This window comes from Pararge aegeria, chromosome 16 (genome assembly GCF_905163445.1).
Source record: "Pararge aegeria chromosome 16, ilParAegt1.1, whole genome shotgun sequence".
NCBI classification, from domain to species: Eukaryota; Metazoa; Arthropoda; class Insecta; order Lepidoptera; family Nymphalidae; genus Pararge; species Pararge aegeria.
In genome coordinates, this window is record NC_053195.1 from 5433646 (window position 1) to 5456506 (window position 22861).

The following is a 22861-nucleotide window of genomic DNA, read 5'->3' on the forward strand; positions in this document are numbered from 1 at the left end:
ACAAATGGCCCACCTGATGCTAAGTGGAAAACCGTCGAATATAAACAGAGCAACACTTCACAGGGTATGCACGTTTTGCAACATGTTGCCTTGTGTCCATTAATTTCAGGAACAGGTGCCAAGCCTCGTGCGCCTGAATCACAACCTTCAGATCGGAAACAGCATTGCAACAATGCTGTTTAGCGGCAGAAATAATCATGGCGATAGTACTACCTCTCACGAGCTCTGTCACATTACATTATTATAACTTTGGCAAACAATAAAGATTTCAAGAGTACTTACCACTCGTCAAAGCGACCATAAAAGATGGATAGTTTGGTCTTATGGGAGGTTGGAACAGCAATATTGCACTGGTTCCTGTTGTCCGAAAGCTAAAAGCAATATCTCCTTTTCGCCAACCTGGTACTTCGATGTATGATTGCGATGTTGTGAATGTTACAACGTAGCGTTGGGTATCTAAAGGCGAACATATATTTCATATTGATCTAGATAGTATAAATTATATCTTGGGGTCCCAAGGTGCTGGAATGGCAGCCCCGTACTGGTAAGCGCAGCGTTGGTCGACCCCCAACGAGGTGGACAGACGACATTAAGCGCGTCGCAGGTAGCCGTTGGATCCAAGCGGCTCAGAATCGTGGAACTTGAAACTCCCTACAAAAGACCTATGTCCAGCAGTGGACGTCTATCGGTTGATGTGATGATGATGATATTTTAAGGCTAAATAATATTAATATAATAATTGAAGTCGATAAACATGGAGATTTAATAAAAAAAAATAGATTACAAACATGCAAACTTAAAAAAAGACTTTTTGTTCGCTGGATACAAATTATTTGTGTGTCCAAGATAGATTTTATTGAAAGTGTGTTCATTTTCTCATCGTGCTCACGTGAAATAGTGCCATGATTTTTGGCTATATTTACTTTTTGAAGATATCAGTAGTTCTTTTGAAAAATGAGCTAGACTTCCATGTTTTTTTTGGTTTCAGATTTTACACGTTAAGCTCGATTGAAAGATAAACACTTGTGCTGTTTGCGTATTCAGCCATTACCGTACCAACCTTGTAATTGGAATATTATATGAAATATTAAAAGTAAAACATAATTACTCACTAGTTTCAACACATTCTAATGGTCCTAGCGTAATACGCCCCTGAGCTTCTTCAGTTAAATCTTTCTGTTGTAGGAAGAACATCTCAGTGATACCTAAACTTCTCGGATCAGTCAATGTTCCTTCATCAGAGAGCCATTTGTTTTCGTTTGCATCACAGTTGCATGATTGTGTTGGATTCACGCAAGTAGTATTGACTCCACATGGACAGTAGCCTCTGGCAAGACGAATGTTTATATGTTTACAAATTTCTTTTAAATACACTTTTAGTTAATGGATATGAATAAGGACTTCAAATTGCCATTGTCAAAATTATTAGCATAAATATATATCATAATTATCTATTCTAGTATTATACATCTATACCCGTACTTTGTAAATATAATATGTATGTGCGTGTAAGTTTATTTTATTTTATTATTTGTTACATACTTTATGCACCATCCATGTTCCACCTTTTTATCGGATTCGTACGATCAGGTTGCCTTTAAAACATCACTTTTGGTGATAAGGCCGCCTATGCACCCTAGTACTAAGAACTTTTACTGTTTTCCTTGTGTTTTTCCTATATGTGTTGTGTTGCAATAAATTCTTCTATTCTATTCTTTTCCGTTGTAAAGTCCTCCTTTGTAACTTATTTAGTTTATTTCAACTCATGTTGGTACCTCATTGACGCGTTTAAATATTATCTGTGTTTCGTTAGGTGATTTCATATAGATGAGGAAAATTAAACTATATTGCTTGATGCTGGCCATAATAAAGATTTGAGTCAATTGGTTATAGCAACTTAGCAAGACTTTTATGTTTTAGGCAGTGCCGATAGTTGAAAACTAATCCTAAACATAATATAGGTAACATGTTTTACACTTCTACAATGTGTGCATGATAATTCATTTATAATTTATTTTATAATTTCATTCCAATCTGTCTGAGGAATGAATTAATTATGACTTCATATTATGCAACAACTATAAAATCGTGATTTTTTGGCGATTAAAAATCAGCCCTTAATATGACAAGGGTTACTCAAGTGATTACTTAAGATTATAAGAACTAAAACAACAAAAGTTGTCATAACGTTAATAATGCAATTTCGTTAATAATTTAAAGTCTTAATTTATTGTGCGCAATAAATTTCAATAAAGGTCCGTTTAAATTCGAAAGTCATTTTACCTTTACTAAAACGGTCGGTCAAGGTCAGAATGAATGTGCAGAAAGGAACAATCGAGGGAGCAAGGATCGTAATGTATTGCGGTTTCAGGTCCGAGAGAAATCTGTTAAATAGCGACCTTTTGGGGTGCCAGTAGATTCCATTAATAAAGGTTTAATTATTATGGCCAAGGTGCAAATTCGCTTTCGAATCTACATTGAGAACATTATCATTATTAGGTGTTTGTAGTAAAACATTTGTTTCATTTTGTGATTATATGTATTAGTTTTAATAACTTTTTTGTTTTACGGATTGAATAATTTTATTTGTTTCCGCTGATTTCCAAACAGCAAAAACTTTTTTTTTTTATGAAGAATATTTTTTTGACTGGCTGAATAGGAAATTATCAACTGATTTCAGTTGACCTTCTTTTATTCTACATTAACTATAATAATAGGAAAGGAGATAATAATTACTGCCAAACTTCAATAATTACAATTTTTACAATAACTCTCTGGTAAACACACACTCCCATACACACAAACAAAATGTTTTTGATTAAAAAAATAATTTAATTTTCGTTACTGCACGTAATAATTTCACTACTTTTGGTTTGGATACGTGGTGGAAGTTAGTGATGTCATGCACGTCTCCTAGTGCAACAACAACCATATATTACACAGCGAAGAATTGGTTTTTCTTCTTTTGTTTACAATTAACATATAACTAAATCTTGAAAATAATAGATTGGTAAATATAAAACTAACCAACTAAGTACTTACCTTTTTACATTCCCAATATAATCCACAGTGTTGTTCGAAGAAGATATAAACCACGTAGCACTGTGTAACTCTAAAGGCGCCATATTGCAGTCATACTTCATGTATTGACGGCAGAACAACGAATGAGATATAAGTTCTTGGAGCATTTCTGCTGTAAATTCACGGTACTTGATTTTGAAGCTAAAGTCTTGACCTTGGAGTGCAGACCTGACGTCCTTTGAAGTTATGAAATGAAAATAAAAAACATCAACAAAGTTACTCTGAGACGCACTAATTTTCTTGTAACTTCTTAACGGATGGACCGATTACAAGTTATATTATGAAAATTAAGCTTAATTTGCTATAGTCCGCAAAGAGCAGGAGGATCTGTATGCTGTTATTTATAATTTCATCTACGCTACGTTCCGCTCGAACGAGCGAAACGCATCGCAGAGGGTACATTGCCGAAGATCTGTTTGAAAGTATATAAGGATTGAAGAAATTATGAATTACACCATACAAATTCTCCTGCTTTTCGCGGACAATTGCAAATTAAGCTTAATTTTCATAATATATCATGGATTTCCGCCTGCTTCTATCCGATTACAAGTTGGTTTATCATGCTCAAAAGCTTATTTATGGTCTTTCAAAATCTGTGAACCATCATGTACGACAGATTTAAAAATTTGTATGAATTCAGTTTTCCGGAGTTTTCATAAAAAAGTATCACGCTTTTTTAATGAGCAGAATATTTAAATCGGTTTGTCTGTGTGGTATCTACGATGTCTTATCTCCAAGGCTATTTAATACTTGTTTTATGGAGCTATCACTCCACTCCATCATTTTTCAGTATTGAAGGCTAAGGCAACAAAAATATTGTAACAATAGAACACAATCCGAAGATAACTGCCACGTTTCCCACCTATTAGTATTGTGTATCACCTCGTATTATGTATTATCACAGATTTATAACTGTGCTCTTAGTGTCTATTGTCATTGCCACAGCTTGTACCATGACTTGTAAATATATTATTTTTGATTATAATTAAAGGTATGTTACGCAATGATAACATCCGGAGCGAGAAGTACAATTTATTTTTATTACAGTACAATTTAGCCCTTGACTTCAATCTCATAAATTAAAACAAACCGCAAAATCCCCCTTTGCTAAGTGCGTTAAAATATACAATAAATTAGATGCAGGTCTAAAAAATCTACCTACGCGTGTTTTTAAGAAAAATCTGGCGCATTGGCTGTGTACAAAATGTTTCTATACAATATCCGAGAGACTTCGAATTAAAAATTATATTATTTTGATATTATTATGATAATATTGATATTACCTGTATAATTTAATAAATAACTTTTCAATGCTTGCTCAACAAGATTATGCAGACATGTGTAATGATTGTTCTTGTTGTGCACTTTACATTTCGCATGCTTAATAGTAGAATATGGAGGAATGTTATATTATAACAAGACCCTATGTAAGCTCATATTCAGCGAATAAAATTTCATTTCATTTCATCATGGTAAGTGATAATGCAGTCTAAGATGGTAACGGTGTTTGGTGCTTCTACTACCATCTTCTGCGCTCACACTACTCAACTACAGTAGTAGTAGAGATTTCCGGGTTACTATCGCCAAGCTTATTTCTGCCGCTAAGCTGCATTGTTTTTATGTATATATACTAAGACAATGCACACATCGCCATCTAGCCCCAAAGTAAGCGTAGCTTGTGTTATGGGTACTGAGATGACTGATGAATTTTTTATGAATAAAATACATAAATACTTATAATATACATATAAAATACCCAGACACTGAAAAACATTTATGCTCATCACTTGGATTGAACTGGCGAGTAAGCCTGTAAAGTTTGGTGACGATCGGAGCACTCCTATTTTTGAACTGTCAAACTGTCAAATACAGGTTTTATTTACTATGATGATATTCTATTGTTGGGTGTAAATGGGTGTAGATAATGATCTTCAACCGCTCGAGAAGAGAATAGAAGAGAATGAATACGGAGAGAAATAAATGATTTAATATATTATGAGACTTAAATTAAAAATTTAATGATGTAAATTTATTGTTTAAATAAAATAAAGCAAAATCTAGCCCAGCAAAGCGGGCTGGGTACGCTAATAATAAATAAAAGTAAAATCATTACCACTTGGCTAGGCAAGTTGTGCTCAACCACAGTCGTAGAGGAATCCGCTTCTATTTGAAATTCACATTTGACATGAGCTGGCGGGAACTTGCCGTTACCATCGATGTCTATAAGGTAAACATCGTTCCTTGTATATCCCAGGAGAGCTAACTCTTCACAAGTTTTCCTGAAGGTGGCGAAATGACAATTCTCGCCGATGTAACCTGGAACGCGGATAGTTTTTTTAAATCTGTATGTATCGAATGGAGCAAACGGAGACGCGTAGGCTTGGTATTGTTCGAAATGAAACGCGTGAGTCATCATTATCATCATCATGTCAACCAATCGACGTCCACTACTGGACAGAGGTCTTTTGTAGGGAGTTCCACAATACACGGTCCCGGGCCGCTTGCCTCCAGCGGCTCCCAGCGACTCGCCTGAAGTCATCTGTCCACCTCGTTGGGGGCCGACCTACGCTGCGTTTACCGGTACGGGGTCGCCATTCCAGCACCTTAAGACCCCAACGTCCATCGGTTCTCCGAGCTATGTGCCCTGCCCATTGCCACTTCAGCTTCGCGACTCGCTGAGCTATGTCGGTAACTCTAGTTCTTATCAGATCATCTAGTTCATATCATCTTAGACAGATCTCCTCATTTCTGATTTGATCACGTAGAGATACTCCTAGCATAGTTCTCTACATCACCCGCTGTACACGTTTGCACATTTTATTGCACAAAATGACCGCCCCTTTGACAGTGTTGCCAATATTTAATTTTTATATTTTACGTTACTAATTACCAACTTATTTATGTTTTAACATAGTATGATTTTTTTTTTAATTCCTGGTATTAACATAACTAGCTGACCCGTACAACATCGTTGCACCAAATAACAATGAATCTTAGCTAGATCGATTTATCGCCCCCGAAACCCCCTGTATACTAAATTTCATGAAAATCGTTGTAGCCGATTCCGAGATTCCAATTATATATATACAAGAATTGCCAATTTAAAGATATAAGATAATATCACTTTCACATTTTGTTTTATAAATATAACCTAAAATAAACTATGTAAAACTAAATTAAATCTAATCTAAACGTCTTCGAAAAGACCGCAGCGAGGTACATTTGCGCTTTTTTTCTTTTGTTTTTGTTATTTCTAGTTTTCTCTTTTAGTTTGTTCAATAAAGACTTTACCTATCCAAGGCGATTTCTAGGTTCAGTAACAACGGCCATTAATTATATTTATTTTACCTGTATGCTCACAGTTGCATATAACTCTGTCCTCTCTAATAGAGCAAATTCCTCCGTGCTCACAAGTATTGGGTCTCGTACAAGGGTCTACGTATCTACAGTCATCTATTGCTACTTCTCCCACTACTCGTTCTGTGTTTATTACGAACCTTAAAACATTATATTGAATTAAAAAATAAAATATTGTCATCGTATCTTTTTCTTTATTCCACTACAAGTTAGCTGTGACTGCAATCTCACATGGTGGTAGCGGTAACAGATTAGCTGTTAGGGTTATGAGATTTGTATGAAAATGACAATAATACATTTCAGTGAGTAATATACCTGTGTGTGTGTGCACGTGTGTGTGTGTGTGTGCGCGTGTATGTGCGTGTGCGAATGTGTGTGTGTGTGTGTGTGTGTGTGTGTGTATGAATGTAAAACAAAACCACTAGATTTCACAAAATTGCGAAAGGAGTAAAACTAGTAGTTTTTTTTTCATTCCAGATATGAAGAAATTTACCTCGGTTCAATCAGAAGACCATTGATTTTTATATTCCTCATGCAACCAATCAGACCCAAGTTAGCGGACTTCAATCCACTTCCAATAACAATCTTGTCCTGCAGCTGAAAGTCTAGCCCTGTAACAAGAAACAAATTATTTCTATTGATTGCTTAGAATGTCGCTGGTATCATTCAAGGTTATGTATCGATGCTTATTGTATTTTAAATCAATTTCATATCATTTATATTGTATCTTAATTAAAGAGCTTTATTGGATTCTTATTGAGCAATAGATATGTAGTAATAATTTAAATGAAATTTGTCGGTATCACTTTTCTTTACCAGTCCGATGTATTGGAATACTGAATTTTAATAAAAATAATATTGATATGAATTTGCTTCTTATTTCGTCTATACGTTTTGTTTGAACGATAGCATATCAACTTTTTTGCATTTTGCGTCTGTCCGTCCGTCTGTTTGCTTATCCTGGCTAATTCGTTTTGGTGGCACTTTAACTGGAGAAGCAATTTGGCAAAATTTTTACCAAGAAAGTAAAAAGTAGTTTTTAGAAAAGTGAACCGATTTCGACACATTTTTAGTGAGACGAAAAGATGAGCGATGATTGCTCTGTGTGACGGTTTTCCACATACCATCAGGTAGGCCATCTGCTTAGTCCTTGAAATATCACAAAAAAAAAAATACTACAATTTAGAAGTAACTGTCCCACTTACCAAACATCTGCGCATGTTTATTATGATAGTCCACAGTCAATTTGATCCGACCTTTCCTAAAATCTAGCTCCACGTTATGCCAGTCACTGCTCACGTTGAACTTAACAGATTTCAGTACAGTTACGTTTTTGCCAACATCCGGCACTAGTTCAAATCTTATTTCTTCTTTCACCATTCTTACCTAAAATATTATCATTTCTATTAACCTTATATAGTTAATCTTTTCTCTCCCTGGGTGAGGCCTATGCTAAAAAGCAAGACAATCAATACTCATTGAGATAAGATTGTTGAAAAGGCTATAAATAAATAAAAATCTTATAAAATGAAAATAAGGATTAATTTGCTATACTCCGCGAATAGCAGGAGAATCTGTATGGTGTCATTTACTCCACCCCAAACAGATCTTCGGCAATGTATCCTCTACGCACGTTTCGCTCCGAAACTCGAGCATCCTCAGGAGATGTTGACTTTACAATGAATAATTGTTAAGAACACTTCAAGTCTTAACGGACAGAGACAGCAAATTTAGCTAGCCACTGTGGAAAGTCACCAAATAATATGTTAAATCCATATTTTACATTCTGAAACCTAAGTTTTCAACTGAGTTTTTCAACTCGGTTGGAAAATATAACTGAAGCGTTCAATTCCACAATGTACTGTTTTTTTACATTTTAATATTTTTTGGTTGATTGCTCGTCTATGGCATAAAGCGGTTCATCTATCTTGTTTACTTGAATGAATTAAAAAAAAAGCACCTATCATTTCGTTTATGTATTTTGTTTTCAGTTTTTATTCCTGAGTGTGGTTGTTTATAGACTACGCAGATAATAATAATAATAATAAATAATAAATATACTACGACAATGCACACACATCGCCATCTAGCCCCAAAGTAAGCGTAGCTTGTGTTATGGGTACTGAGATAGCTGATGAATATTTTTTTATGAATATAATACACATAAATACTTATAATATACAGATAAACACCCAGACACTGAAAAACATTCATGTTCATCACACCAACATTTTCCAGTTGTGGGAATCGAACCCACGGCCTTGGACTCAGAAAGCAGGGTCGCTGCCCACTACGCCACTCGGCCGTCAAATATTGTTGAAATACATTTTAAAATTAATATATAATATTTCAAATATTAGTTTTATAAGAAAATTATAATATATGATAGGTAAAAAATAATATTTAATTTTTAATCTTAATTAGTTATTTTGTGACGCTCACTAACGAACTGATGAAATAAGCACATTTTGGAAAAAAACACTTTAATTACGTAATGTTTAATAATAGTTTGGGCAATTTGATGACAAATTTTCACATTAATTAGCTATATTTAGTTGCAATTGAGATACAGCTCTGCTTTTATAGTTTGGTGTTTAGGCCAATTAACTTACATGGTTAAAATTTAACAAGCAATACAAATAGATAAATAAATTATAAGTCCGGTTTCCATCTAGATACCTATTGCCTTGATATAGATAAGAACTTATGAATAGAAAACATCGTACCAGAATGGCTATGCATTTAATTTAATTCCTGCGTCGATAAAATAATAATTCCTTAAACAGCAAATTATGTTATCGCTAAAACAATATCTATTTTAAGACAGGTAGTCTTACCTCCCAGTAGCCTTGTCCCGATGTGATTTGACTGTAAGCCAAAACTGCCATATTCTTACTAGTCTTAAAGTCGAAAATCAAATTGATACTATTGGTCTGATTCAAAGGCCACCATATATGAGACGTGGCGAAAGGATAAGTTATAGGTATCACTTCTATATCGATCTCCTCGAATTCAGGATCCAATACACCTATGTAGTGGACTTTAGGGTTATTTTGCTTCAACTCGTAAAGTATTGACACATCGTTGTAGTAAACATACTTGAGATTCCCCGCGAAGTTATTAAACGATTTGAGACCTTTCATTTTGTGCAGATCTGGTCCACCGCATATGTAAATTTCAGGGTCAATGCAAACATATTTAGCATCTCCAGGCACTTCGTAAGTTGCTCTTATATCGTCTAGGTAAACAAAAACTGTTTTTTCTTGTAAAATTACAGTAAGGTTGTGCCATCGATTATTGTTAACTTTATCCCCTAAATAATCTTCAACGGGTCCATCGCCTAAGTCGATTTGTATGGCGATTTTTTCTAGGTGTATCGAAAGAGCTATATAATGATGTTTGTCATCTATCTGGCCGCTCGCATAAAATAGCGCGGAATCGTCGAAACGGGTCTGAAAGTAATTTATTGCTTATTGTTAAAACCTCTTAGTGCCTGACCTTGAGATTTTTGGTCGATATTTTATATGCCTTTTTAAATGTATTTTTTTGGCACTATTATAAACTACTCAAAACAAAATAACCACTACATTTTTGACTGTTACTTATAAATGCATAAAATTATGATTTTTTTTTAAAGGGTATGTTAATCTGGTTCTTAAATTGTGGAAACATAATTAATTGTGAAAACAGTTTATTTTGTTTACTTATATAACACACACACACAAAAAAATACCAAATAAACAGGAAATGTTAAAGTTTTACTTAATTCTGGTTTTTCTCTAATTATTATAGTAGTTGGTACTTTTGTACTGAGTTGTTTTGTTCGTTTCTTTCATTACTATTATTTCTATGTATTTACTATTACATTTTTTTTATTAAGAAAAAGAATTGTAATTTTGTAAATTAAAAAAAACATATTTGAAAATAGAGACTTTTTTCTCTTTATTTTTAATTTAAAATTTGAAGGAACTGCGGAAGATTGTAGCATTAAGTCTGATCTGTTTTATACATTTTTAAACACAAGTTCTATGCTTTAAAATATTGTTAGTCTTGGATAAAACAACAAAATTACCTTAAAATGTAAGCTCACTCGAGTGTTAGTGGAGTGAACGCGATCCTTCCAATCGTATACGCGGTAAGATACGTAACTAGATCCTCGTAGAGTTAATATTGTAGCAGCTGGCAATTAAAAAAAAAACATCATCATAAGACAAAAAAAATCATCAAACAACCCTTAACCTGCCATCTGCAGTCCAAACTTGGCTAGCGTGGTGGACTTCAAACCCCTTTGTGAACATCATGGAGGCATGCAGGTTTTCTCACCAAGTTTTACTACAACGTTAAAGCCAATTAAATTTAATTGCTTAAAATACAAATAACTTAGAAAATTTTAGGGTAGTATTTTACAATACAAAATAAAATGATTATTAAAATCAATATTTTAAATATTGATTTTAATAATCATTTTAGAATTGTTAGTCCTGTCTCCCACAGTGTAGTCCTAGATGTGTGGAGATATCACACGCTTTTGATTTGAACGTTATGTAAGACTCTTAGGCGTGCAGTTTCCCTTGTCATAGATTACTTCACCATTCAAGCAAGTGATATTTAATTGAATACATTAAAAATGCACATAAGAAACTAAAGTTTAATAAACATCCATAATAATTTGGTGAACCATTAAGATTTTAATTTGATCAAAGGAATTGTAGCACAGAAACCATTTTCTTTACCAAGCGAAATGATAGTAAGTAAATTTGAAAGCTATTCAACTAAAAGTAGAGGAAACGTGAGTTATGAAAGTAAAAAACAGCACACTTACTAAACACATCACAAAGCTGTTCTTCATACAAAGTCCCAAAACAATCGCATCTGTATCCATTATACTCATTAATACACCTAGAGCCTTCAAAACAAAGGTTTTCCATTGTTCTGCACTTGTCGATGCAACCTTCTTTAACATTTTCATGTTTAGTCGCAATAAGAGGAACGATTGGTAAGAGGTCTGATGCTGCTTTGCCTGAACTTAGTACCATATCGCTGATGCAACCAACAAATGATTCTATAATGTATTTGACACCGTGCAGCTTTTCTTCCGAACTGAGACCTTTGATGATGATGAAGAATTTGGATAATCAATAACAAAATAAATGGTAAATATCATTTAAACAATAATTAGAAAATTAATTAATTTAAAAATTAATCTTCTGTAATAACGATCCATTAAAGAAAAAAAAAACAAAAGTGTTAGATTAAAAAGATCTAGACAATTTGTAGTACTTTGCATACATCCATGTGTCTTATATTGTCCTATGTTTTTAGTTTTACATGATATGAACATTGAGAAGTTGTTGAGTATTTTAGGAATATTGATTGACTTAACTTACCTCCAATAAGAATGACGGATGTTAAATTATCCGTGATACCGTAATTAGTGTCGAAACTCAAGCCCTGTGAAATGTAAATATTGTTGGAAGTATTATAACTCTTCATAATTCACATTACCATTTATTCCTAGCAGCGTTCTTAGTTAGTTTTTATCATAATATTAATTCCTTTATAGCCTATATTAGCTTTTATTTCATTGGTATCTTAACCAATAAGTGCAGTAAGATGGCATGCGTGATTTTGTTATATTTGGAATATATGGTTTTGTTTCTCAGTTACTATAGATCTTGTTTCTATCTGATTTTAAGAAATAGATCTAAACGTGACCTTGAAATATCACTCTCAATACTCGCTACTTAAAAAACCTCGAATTCCCGTCAAAAATGTTTAGTTAAACTTAAAGAAAAATTGCGAGCTATATAAATTACACTGCGAAGATTTGTCCAGTTATCGTGGACTATACTAAATTGATTAATTTCTAATCATCAACCGATTGAAGTCATACATCTTATTTAGGGAGTTTCAAAATCCACGATCCAAGGCAGCTGGTTTACAGCGGCTCCCAGAGAGTCGTTTGATGTCGTCTGTCCACCTCGTTAGGGGCCGACCAACGCAGCGTTTCCCTGTGCGGAGTCGCCATTCCAGCACCTTAGAACCTCAACGTCCATCGGTTCTTCGAGCTATGTTTTCTAATCATGGATTTAGAGTATCCTCGAAATGCATGCTTCAATCCAAATCTAGATTACATTGAAATTAGACATTTATCTTACCTTTAAGTAAACTTCTTCTTTCAATTGATCTACTTTAGCTATTAGCCTGGCGCCGTGGACGTCAATAGTTACAACCACACTGTGCCACTGGTCCCTGTTCAAAGCTCTACCAACCGTTACAGAAGTCAGGTGTTTTCCGAATACGTGGACAACTGCAAAATTTGCAAATTAGTGACCTGCACATACCATATCGACTTAACAACGATTTGTCTGAAATGATACCGTTCAAATGTGAGTTTTGAGTTATGTGATATAAAGCACACTTTTCATTTTTTGCGTGCCAGTGATATACCACAAGTGAAACATGTGGTACCCTCGCGTCACATTCTTTAATACCACTTTATGACTCATGTAATAAGACTCGAACTTCAATGCTACAATTCGATGTAATTATTCGGGAAACTTGATTATCCATGACCATTCCATCTGAACAACTTTAACCTGCATTTTTGTGAACCCAATTTGGCAGCTTTTTTATGAATAGATGTTCAATTTTCTACACTGAGCCTCGGGCCTGTGTTCAAAATTCTAACAGACGGTCTAAAAGTTACAGGTTTTCTTAATACTTGGACAACTGCAATTTATTCAGGGCTCTGTGATTTGTCTTCGACTTTCACATCGGAACAAACTCTTTAATGCAATTGGTGTGGCTAATTCTGAAAGTTATTGTATTTTTTCATTAACTAGCAAAATTAACAGTAAGTAGTATAAATGTACTATTAGTGACTCATATACATTAGTTATGATTTCAATCTCATAAGTAAACTTTTACTTTCAAAGTTTATTTATGGCATTTATTATTGTTTTTGTATGATGTCTATGTCATAAAGAATCAAGACCTAGGTCATATATGAAATCCCATCTCCAACATACTAAATATATTCAAAATTATAACTAACAGCTGTGTTATTTTATTAGTCTTGTTATTTCTTTTACCTTTTAGTTCGCCCTTCTCCACGATGACGTACAAAGCATAAGGCTGCATTTTAAAAACTGGATTCTTAACATTATGATATACTAGAAGACCGTGAGGAAGTCTTGTTCGAAACTTAAACGATATTTCTCTGCACAATCTAAAATTAAAATGAGCATAAAATTCATTAGTATTTAACCTATTGTCTATTTTTGTTAGTATGATTAGATGAATAAATAATTTGTATACTATCGAGGAAATTAATAAAAACATTGAAAAAAAATCTTTAAAAATTAAAAATCTCGCACTTCTTCGGGTATTAGAAACAAACGATAGCACTTAAAATAAGTTATTTGATAATAAATAGTTTTTTACCTCAAATTCACATCTTTGCGCTCTTATGCGACTGTGGGAGTCGGCAATTACGGAATATTGTAAGAATATGTTTTAGGAAGTCAAAATATTTATACTATTGAAGATTCGATCTAACAGCTAACGAAATAAGAATAACGTAAATCGGTAAAACATCTCTGGAACTACTGAAATTTCAAGGTTTGTTTAACGACTTCACATAGTTTAAAATGAAAAAGAAAAAACTCTATTTTATCGAATGGGCTATTTTAAAACAAAAGTTGTCTACATTATAAAGCTGAATATCTAAGTAAGTTCTAAAAACAGCGGCGGTTGCATTTTCATCCAAAAATTTGCATGAAACGTAGATTCAGAACAACTTTGACCAGTCTAAAACTGTTTAAAATGCAGACAACTTCGGCCAACATTTTCATACATTTGCATCAACTGACCTTAATTGAAATCGCTGGATAATATCGCCATCTAGTTGTATGAACGTATTGTCTTTGGCGAACATGAATGTCTGGTGATGGCCAGATTCTGCGAACGTGAGGAATCTGTCCCGGTCGCTGGGAGGTATTGGGGGTATAGCCGTCGCGTAGGTAGAGGTAGAAATGTTAACTGTCGTAGGATTAGGGGAAGTAGATACTGTAGGTATTATAGTTGTTACTTGTGGAGCTGAAATAAGAAAAGTGATAAATAATTTAAAATTATGGAAGTTTTTAGTCATTATTTTAAAAAATGTTTGCGTTGACTTAAGGGCTTACATGCGCAACGAAATAAATATGTCCACCCATTTTTTTGCCTTATCTCCATAGAAATGGGATGAGAAAATGGTAGATTTGATTATTTAAACTTGGCGCTGCTTGATAGAGGCCTATGTGATGATGATGATGATGATGAATTATTTAATAAGGGTTTCCTTAGTGATCCCTGGGATTTGTAAAAATTGATCCATCTTGTCATGCTTCGGAACCTATAACTCTTCTAATATCGCTTGAAATTATGGGACGGTTCATTTTTACAAATTACTAACTTCGACGACCTCACTGGTAGTGGTGAGAACTGTGGTTTTATGAGTGGGAGTTCCCGGGGTAGTACTTTTATGGGAAAATTTGGGAAATAATAAAATCTTTCTTCTAAATTCTCTGTCCTAGTCTGGAAGCCTTGTCCTTGTCCAGTCCAAGAAGACGTGTTGCAAAAAAATTAGTAGTCCAGTGTGATGTGGGTAAGTTAGAACCCCTAGCAGGTATGACAGTATATTTACAACCAGGTTTGATTGCAGTTTTCGATTCATCATTATCACCCATTACCGGACCTCTGAAGGTCAAATTAAATCTAATACAGTTTATTGTACACCATGTACAAACCAATTGAGTGAAGGTACAATAGGCGGCCATATCGCTTAAAAGCAATCTCTACCAGCCAAAATCTCTCTATACATGCAAAGGGCATGAAATGGGTACCCTCTGAGAATAAATAAATAAATAAATATACTACGACAATACACACATCGCTATCTAGCCCCAAAGTAAGCGTAGCTTGTGATATGGGTAGAAAGATGACTGATGAATATTTTTATGAATAATATACATAAATAAATAGCAATATACATATAAACAACCCAGCTCAGCCAATGACCCAGAAAACCCAGACACTGAAAATCATTAATGCTCATCACACAAACATTGGCCATCAATGTAAAGATTTGACGCTGTGGTGGACCATGTGCGGATTGTTAGACTTAACATGCCTTTCAGAACATTGTGAAGAGTTCTCAGGCATGCAGGTTTCCTCACAATGTTCACATGCCTTTGAGAACATTATGGAGAATTCTTAGGCATGCAGGTTCCCGCGCGATGTTTTCCTTAACTTAACGTAAAACATCCAAAATTTAGAGGTGCCTGAAAGGGTTCAAACTCTGATCTGTGCACGGAGTCTTTGAACAGGGTAGCCAACAAAATGCCATAAAATGAGAAAAACCTTTTCCTATACGAGATATAATATAAAAAATTTAGGAATAGGTAGTGGTTTTGTGTTTGTATGAAGTGCGTGCCAACTTATGTTAGTTCACTATTGTCACGTGTCCGCGGCGTGGCGCAAAGAGAATCAAAATACGTTTGTCACTCACGGTTTGTCAGATCATGCTACATCCGGCCACAGTCCTAATCTACAATCTTTGTGCCTCTGCACGGCACGTAAATATGCTAACTCTAGAGAAATAGTTTTATTTATACTCTTGTTTCTCTTACTTTACTCTTTGACGACCTGGCTGACATAGTGGTGAAATTCCCGATAGGTCCCGGGATCGATACCTGGCGGAGCACTTTTAACATTTATATTTTTTTTACAAACATGTGCATCCAAGCAATTTAGCGTTCCGGTACGACTCCGTATAGAAACCGAATAGGGGTGTAGGTTTAATACTGCCCAACTAGTAAGCGAACTCATCACTCAGAACCAGGTGAGATTTCAACTTGAAGTGATATAAAAAATAAACTTAACCCTCCAATATAGGGTATTCGGAAAATAACTTTTTATCTCGTGCGCGCAATGCTTTTAACAACGAATATTGTGAGACGGACATTTTTCATGTTAAAATTGGAAGTCGTTTAGAAAATTTATTTTGACAAAATAAGTACTATAGCTTTAAAGTTTTTGTTTTTCATTTTTGTTTTACTTACATTATTATTATTTTTTCTTTTTTTGTATAATAATTGCTTTTTTACTCCTAAGCAATTGTGGTTAATGTTATCGTGTTATATGTATAACCAAGTAGTGGAAACTTCATTGGTCTATGTGATAAAAAAATACGGCATGACTTTTATGTATAATTATACTGTTTGTTTCCCTTGAAAAGCTAATAAATAAATAAATATCTCATTGGCTGAGGCGGGTTTCGAACCCAGAGCTTCGTTATCCATACTTGAACATGCAAACCACTAGACCTACGGGGCAAGCTTATTCAATAAAAATGCTATTTTCGGTTAGTACAATTTGAAGGAAACGTATTTTCTTACCCTTTTCTTCAGCAGCTAGATCTACCGGTAAGCTGGTTTTAATATCAGCTATTCCATATGAAATCAATAAAACAGTTATAAGTATGCTTCGTCTTTCCCGCACACCCATCTCGCTCGATTAAGGTCATTTATCTGAAAAGATAATAAATAATAATAAAAATTAAAGAATATGTTAAAACATATTTATTACAGCGAGGTTACTGAAATTCTTAATGACAAGGTTGCTTGGAAGCATCCGGCTTTGCTTTCATCTCTGACAAGATAGAAAAATGAATGTTAAAATGTAAATTGTTGATGTTGGAAAAGAGCAACTGCTGAGTTTCTTGCCGGCTTCTTCCGAACTGGTGGTAGAGTCACTACTTGAAATAAATGAATTTTGAATTTTGAATAAATATACTGCGACAATACACACACCGCCATCTAGCCCCAAAGTATGCGTAGCTTGTGTTATGAGTACCGAGATGACTGATGAATATGTTTATGAATGATATACATTAATACTTATAATATACAGATAACACTTAGACACTGAAATTCATTCATGTTCATCACACAAACATTTTCCAGTTTATTTTTTTATTAACGGTAGCGCAGGGCTTGACGACAATCATGTCTGGTAGAAAGCAATGATGAGGTCTAGGTTGGAGCACGCTTGCCCAGAAATAGCCTATTCACTCTTGCCTTGAAGGTACTCAAGTTATACGAGGCTGGGAACACAGTTGCCGGGAGGGCATTCCACATCCTAGCGGTACGTATCGTGGATAAAAAACATTTCGTGCGTGTTAATGGAATATCAACCACATAAAAATGCAACCGCTCACGGCGTCTCGCTGTTCTGTGGTAGAACGGAACCCATAAGCCTTGGACTCAAAAAGCAGGGTCGCTTCCCACTACGCAGGTCGACCATCAAATAAAGATATTATGTAACTTTCTAGTCCGCGATTGTTCCGGTTTTGAGAAATCCCGCGGAAATTATTTATTTCCCACATTAATAATTACCCCTGGTCTCCAGGATGCAAGCTATCTCTATGCAAAGTTTTGTCAAATTCACTGCAGGTTTTATGCCGCCGTATTTTATATACCTACGGATCCGACGTGCTTTTCCTGGATAAAAAGTATACTTTGTCCGTCTTCAGGATACAAAATAACTGTTAAAAACTGTTGACCTAACCTTTTGATTTTACATAGATACTAGCAGACCCCAGCTCCATCTGTCTGGCTGATTTGTGAATCTAAACGATCCAGGGTGCCACACAAACGCATACCAAAAAATTCATTCAAATCCGTCCAGCCGTTTAGGAGGAGTTCAGCGACATACACATGCACACAAGAAATATATATATAAAGATAAAACAGTGATTATATATGTATGTAAAATAAAAAGGTAGTAAAACTACGTTCGATGAATAGAAAAAGGAAAAATGAATTTCACTCGTGATTATTCTCTGATATGTTTTTTTAAACTGCACAATGTTGCAGTGAAAGCCGCGCTACAAGTTTTGTTAATTTAAACGCAATAGTTAAATAACCAGTCTTAAGTGCGGTTAATTTATACGCATTTCGTAATGAGAGTGCGATAGTATGAACGTGGGAATTGTGACTTTTTCTTTAAAAATAAATCGGACATAGTTTAACTCCTCTCAAATAAAAGTGGCCTGAGGTCAAAATAGTTAAGCAGTGTTTTCCCAAGAACACTGAATCATTGTTCATTGACATTTGAAAGGTTTTTATTTTAATAGTTAGCCCTTGACTGCATTCTCGCCCGGTGGTAAGTGATGATGAAGTCCAAGATGGTAGTGGGCTTACGTGTTTGGGATATGGCATCCCAATCGGTTTCTATGCGGCATCATATCGGAGCGCTAACTCGCACGTCATTGTCGGTAGGTAAACAAATAGCTTCAGCTTTATATATTACTATAAGATTAACGTAATCATCATGGTCCACGCTACACCTCTAGCTTATTTATGTCCAACTACTGAGCACAGATTTCGCAATAAGAGAGAGATAGATATTTAGAGCCAGTGCCGTGCATACAGGGTATGCACAGGGTATGCAGATGATATAAAATGAAGAAAATCTCCAGTACGAGTTATATAAACTTAAGGGTACGCTTTTTTGACTCTTAAAATGCCTATTTTTATGTGTTTTTATAACTCGTACTGAAGTTTTTTTTAATTTTATATAAACTGCCCGCTTAGTGCGTACCCTGTATGCACGCCATTGTTTAGAGCTCTATTCCTGAACTCTGTGATATTACTCAGTAAACACTAAACACAATATGTAAGTAATGACTGTCTATATTGACAGGGATCAACTCCCTGTCAAGACCCAGTTTTTACCCAAAATGACATCCTTCATTATAAACCCAACACCGACCCACTAACGGGCACCAGTCTCCTCCCAAATTTATAAGGGCCTAAACTCTAGTCCGATACGCTGGTCAAAGCCCGATGGCCTACTTCTAATATTTCGCTCACCTTTAGGTTTAGGTTTAAAGACTTTTTTTTCTCATAAGAATATACTGTTCACATATAAGAGATCTAAAAACTAATAATATAATTTTTTCGATTATCATAACTGTGACTATACAAGGACATATATTATCAGCTAAACATTTACTTTTGACAATGAGTTTTTAATTTTTCCTCGCGATGTTTCCGTTCACCAAAGCAAGTGATATTTAACTGCATAGAGCGTGCATAACTCCAAAAGTTACGAGGTACGTGCCGGGGATCGAAGGAGACTGGAGTCTTACCCACTAGGCGACTATAAAACAACTAAACAACAACTAAACAACTTAACAACTAAAATGACGAGTCGATTATGGACCGTACTTCATGTGTATCAAATAGATATTCCTCTTCATCAAACCTTTAAAAATATTCGCTACTAACATCGCTTACGTTATACGTTAAGTGTTAATGTAATTCAAACCCTTTTTATTTTGATATAGGACTCAAATTAGTATACACGACATTCGTATAGGGTTTCGAGCGGAAATATGGAATCAGAGTGCACACACACTACATCGCGGTTTGAATGCGACCAGATTAACTTGACCCGTCTTGATCTCGCCGTTTCTAATTAACGGGAGTAACTGTAAAGGATTTTACATAAACCGGAGAGGTCCGCGGAACTTGGTCGGTGCGTGCAGTTAAATTGATTCAAGTGCTATAAGCAACGTCTCTAGATAGTTTTGGTATGACACGGCAATTTGAAGAGAATTTAAATCAATTTAGTTTTGTTTTTTTTTATAAAATAATCTAACTAAAACCTACATGCAATATCTTGAGTAAGTAGACAGGTTATAAACCCATCTTTTAATCAAAGTAGAAGGAAAGCAAGTTTTGGTTGTAAGTAGAATGTAATGGTAGATATTTTATTTATATGTATGCTGACGAAAAACAAATTCTTCCAAATAAATATACTAGCATATAATTAACAATACGGCATACTTTATATGTAGGTAAGTTTAAAAGCCCTGATGGCGGAAAATAGTACAATTTTAGAAAAGTTAGACAGGCGCTTTTGATGGGAAAGTTATGAAATAACACCTACAGTTTATAAAGTAGTAGCCGCTGGGTAAAGCCAAATTTAATATAAAAAAAATATTATAAACGCCTCTGGTGTTTTATAATATATAAGAACCAGGCGCTTTTGTTCTATTTTACACCTTTATAATGTTAGCTTGCACTAAAATCTAGTCTACTTACCTACTTCAAAATTGTGAACACACGCATGCATATAAATTACACACACACACAATCGCCTACCGGAAAAGCATAGATAGTACCGTCTCTGTTCGGAAATCAAATTCTTAGATGTGATTAGAGATTTACATAATACAAAATGTATGATGAGATCTAATACTTACATCTTAATAAAATATCAAAAGAATAAAATCAACAAAAGATCACAATAAAAATCACCGTTTCAATTTATAGTACAGCACCTCACTCATAATAAATTCGATTCATTAAAATTTAAACATCACAATTTTAAATATGGAATAATTTTTATTTCGCGCTAATTATAACCACAGACAAGTATATAGTTATGGTATTAATTTTATATATTTTTTTCTTCAGTGTTAGGACAAGGACGCGTGGTACGCGGCCCCCGTCAATCGCGGCGGGACTTTAACAGGCATAATGACACCTACAATTTGTCCTCGCGGGTCGCGGGTCAGACCCTGTTCCCAGACACGGGTGCAGGGCACTAGCGGCGAGATTGAGGAAGCGTTTTAGTTAGCCATTTGTACCTATTCTTTTTTATTATTTTACGTTGTTGCTCGGTTTAGTTCGTAATTTCTTGCTGAACTTTGCTAAAATTCTGTGGTTACAATTAAATTTATTCTTAACAATTATTCATTGTAAAGTCAACATTTCCTGAGGATGCTCCGGTTTCAGAGCGAAACGTGCGAGAGGGTACATTGTTGAAGATCTGTTTGGTGTGGAGTATAAGCATTGAAGAAATTATAAATTGCTTAAAGATTCTGCTTTTCGCGGAGTATAGCAAATTAAGCTTAATTTGCATAATAAGTATATCATGGATTTCCGCAAAGTAATGCCTGCTTCTATCCAATAAAATTACTATTCAGTACCTACTAGAGGATTCCCACGACTTCCACAGCATAGAATTGCTAGATTCCCGTGCGATAAATAGGATAAGGCACCATTGCCCATCTCCAGAAATTAAATTACAGGAAACAATTTTTTCACAGAATCCCGTATAAAACCTCGCCTTTAAGCGATAAGGCCACTTTTTGCTATCTACATATTTTTTGTCTCTTTTTCCTTATCTTGCTGTGGTTCATCAACAAATAAAGAGAAAATGGAAAGTTTATATAGGGAAATTTAACTTATCACAAGTTTTTCGTGGACGAAATCGTGGATTTTCTACAAAAGTGTGTTATAATTATAATTATAAACTACTTCAAATAACCTCATATTTCCCTTATTTAAAGGCCTAGCATGGCATAAAGCAATAAGGTCGCCTTTCGAAGTAATTATCTTCGTTTATATAGCTCTTTTTTCTCGTATATCTGGAGATAACAAATAAAGAGTATCTATAAATAAAAGAGCCGCAAGTGCCGCCCAGCGGTTGAGCCTCGCGAGAGAAAATGAGAATTATCAAAAACTGACGGCCAACCTTCACTAGTTGGAGAGGCACCTAAAGAAGAAGATAAATAAAAGGGAATGGGAATAGAGGAATTAACATATAACAGAAATTTTATACGTACGAAATCACCGACAATCGACATATTATTATTGCCTACATTATTTGCGCCACAATGCACTGCATTGCATGAATGCAGTGTTACTTAGATAGTAATTAAATCCACACTGGACAAGACATTTGACACTCTGGTAATTGGCATTGAGAACGAATTGGATACTTACCTAGTATTGCGCACAACATTTTTTGCTTAGTTTCACGGAAGGTAAGAATCGATACAATACTTAAATTATGAAATACAATACAAATCTTGAACGTGTTTTTGGTAATTAGGGGTCCGTAACCAACTGACCGCTCACCCTCTATTTCCTCCAACGACCCCGGGGACGACGCCAACTTGTTCCTGGGACGATGTCAATTTGTTGTGGCACATGTTGCCGTGCCTGCCAGCAAGGCACACAAGGTTGTGGGACTGTGAGTGTGAATTAACCTTTTAGGCGTTTCACAAAGAAATCACCGATGTATTCTTAGGAATAGCTTCCCAATGCGTGCCGACAGTGGCCACCGTAGGGGTTTTAGCGGGTAAGAACTCTACACAACCCAAGCTTTTTCCCACAGGGAAGCTGGATATCTCGCTAGGAGATTAAACCTTCCAAGTATTAAACAAAAAGGGATTCGCTGCCAAAACAGTATGAACGAACCATTAGAGTCCATCTTTGTCTGACGGTTACAACTTTTTATTGCAATAACTTCAGTAAGTTATTCAGGCAGTATGTACTCTATCACAACGGCCTCCCTTTAG

General features: G+C 35.0%; 1 protein-coding gene across 2 annotated transcripts in view; it reads right to left on the minus strand.

Moving 5' to 3' along the window:
• The window catches only part of LOC120630370 (contactin-associated protein-like 5), a 38641-nt gene extending 16446 nt beyond the window's left edge, over positions 1 to 22195 (minus strand). The window contains exons 1-16 of one of the 2 annotated variants that reach the window (XM_039899582.1): positions 22124 to 22195; positions 16881 to 17012; positions 14313 to 14538; positions 13533 to 13669; positions 12597 to 12748; positions 11826 to 11889; positions 11261 to 11545; positions 10511 to 10617; positions 9276 to 9890; positions 7644 to 7824; positions 6932 to 7049; positions 6430 to 6578; positions 5195 to 5397; positions 3043 to 3257; positions 1113 to 1327; positions 283 to 456 (exon numbers count right to left, since the gene is read on the minus strand). In XM_039899582.1, coding sequence (XP_039755516.1) covers positions 283 to 456; positions 1113 to 1327; positions 3043 to 3257; positions 5195 to 5397; positions 6430 to 6578; positions 6932 to 7049; positions 7644 to 7824; positions 9276 to 9890; positions 10511 to 10617; positions 11261 to 11545; positions 11826 to 11889; positions 12597 to 12748; positions 13533 to 13669; positions 14313 to 14538; positions 16881 to 16989 — 2950 coding nt within the window. In that variant the 5' untranslated portion in view covers positions 16990 to 17012; positions 22124 to 22195. Of the gene's footprint in view, positions 1 to 282; positions 457 to 1112; positions 1328 to 3042; positions 3258 to 5194; positions 5398 to 6429; positions 6579 to 6931; positions 7050 to 7643; positions 7825 to 9275; positions 9891 to 10510; positions 10618 to 11260; positions 11546 to 11825; positions 11890 to 12596; positions 12749 to 13532; positions 13670 to 14312; positions 14539 to 16880; positions 17013 to 20755; positions 21007 to 22123 lie in introns of those variants that run through there. The other variant, XM_039899581.1, reaches the window with a different exon arrangement.
• Between the last annotated feature and the right edge of the window lie 666 nt (positions 22196 to 22861).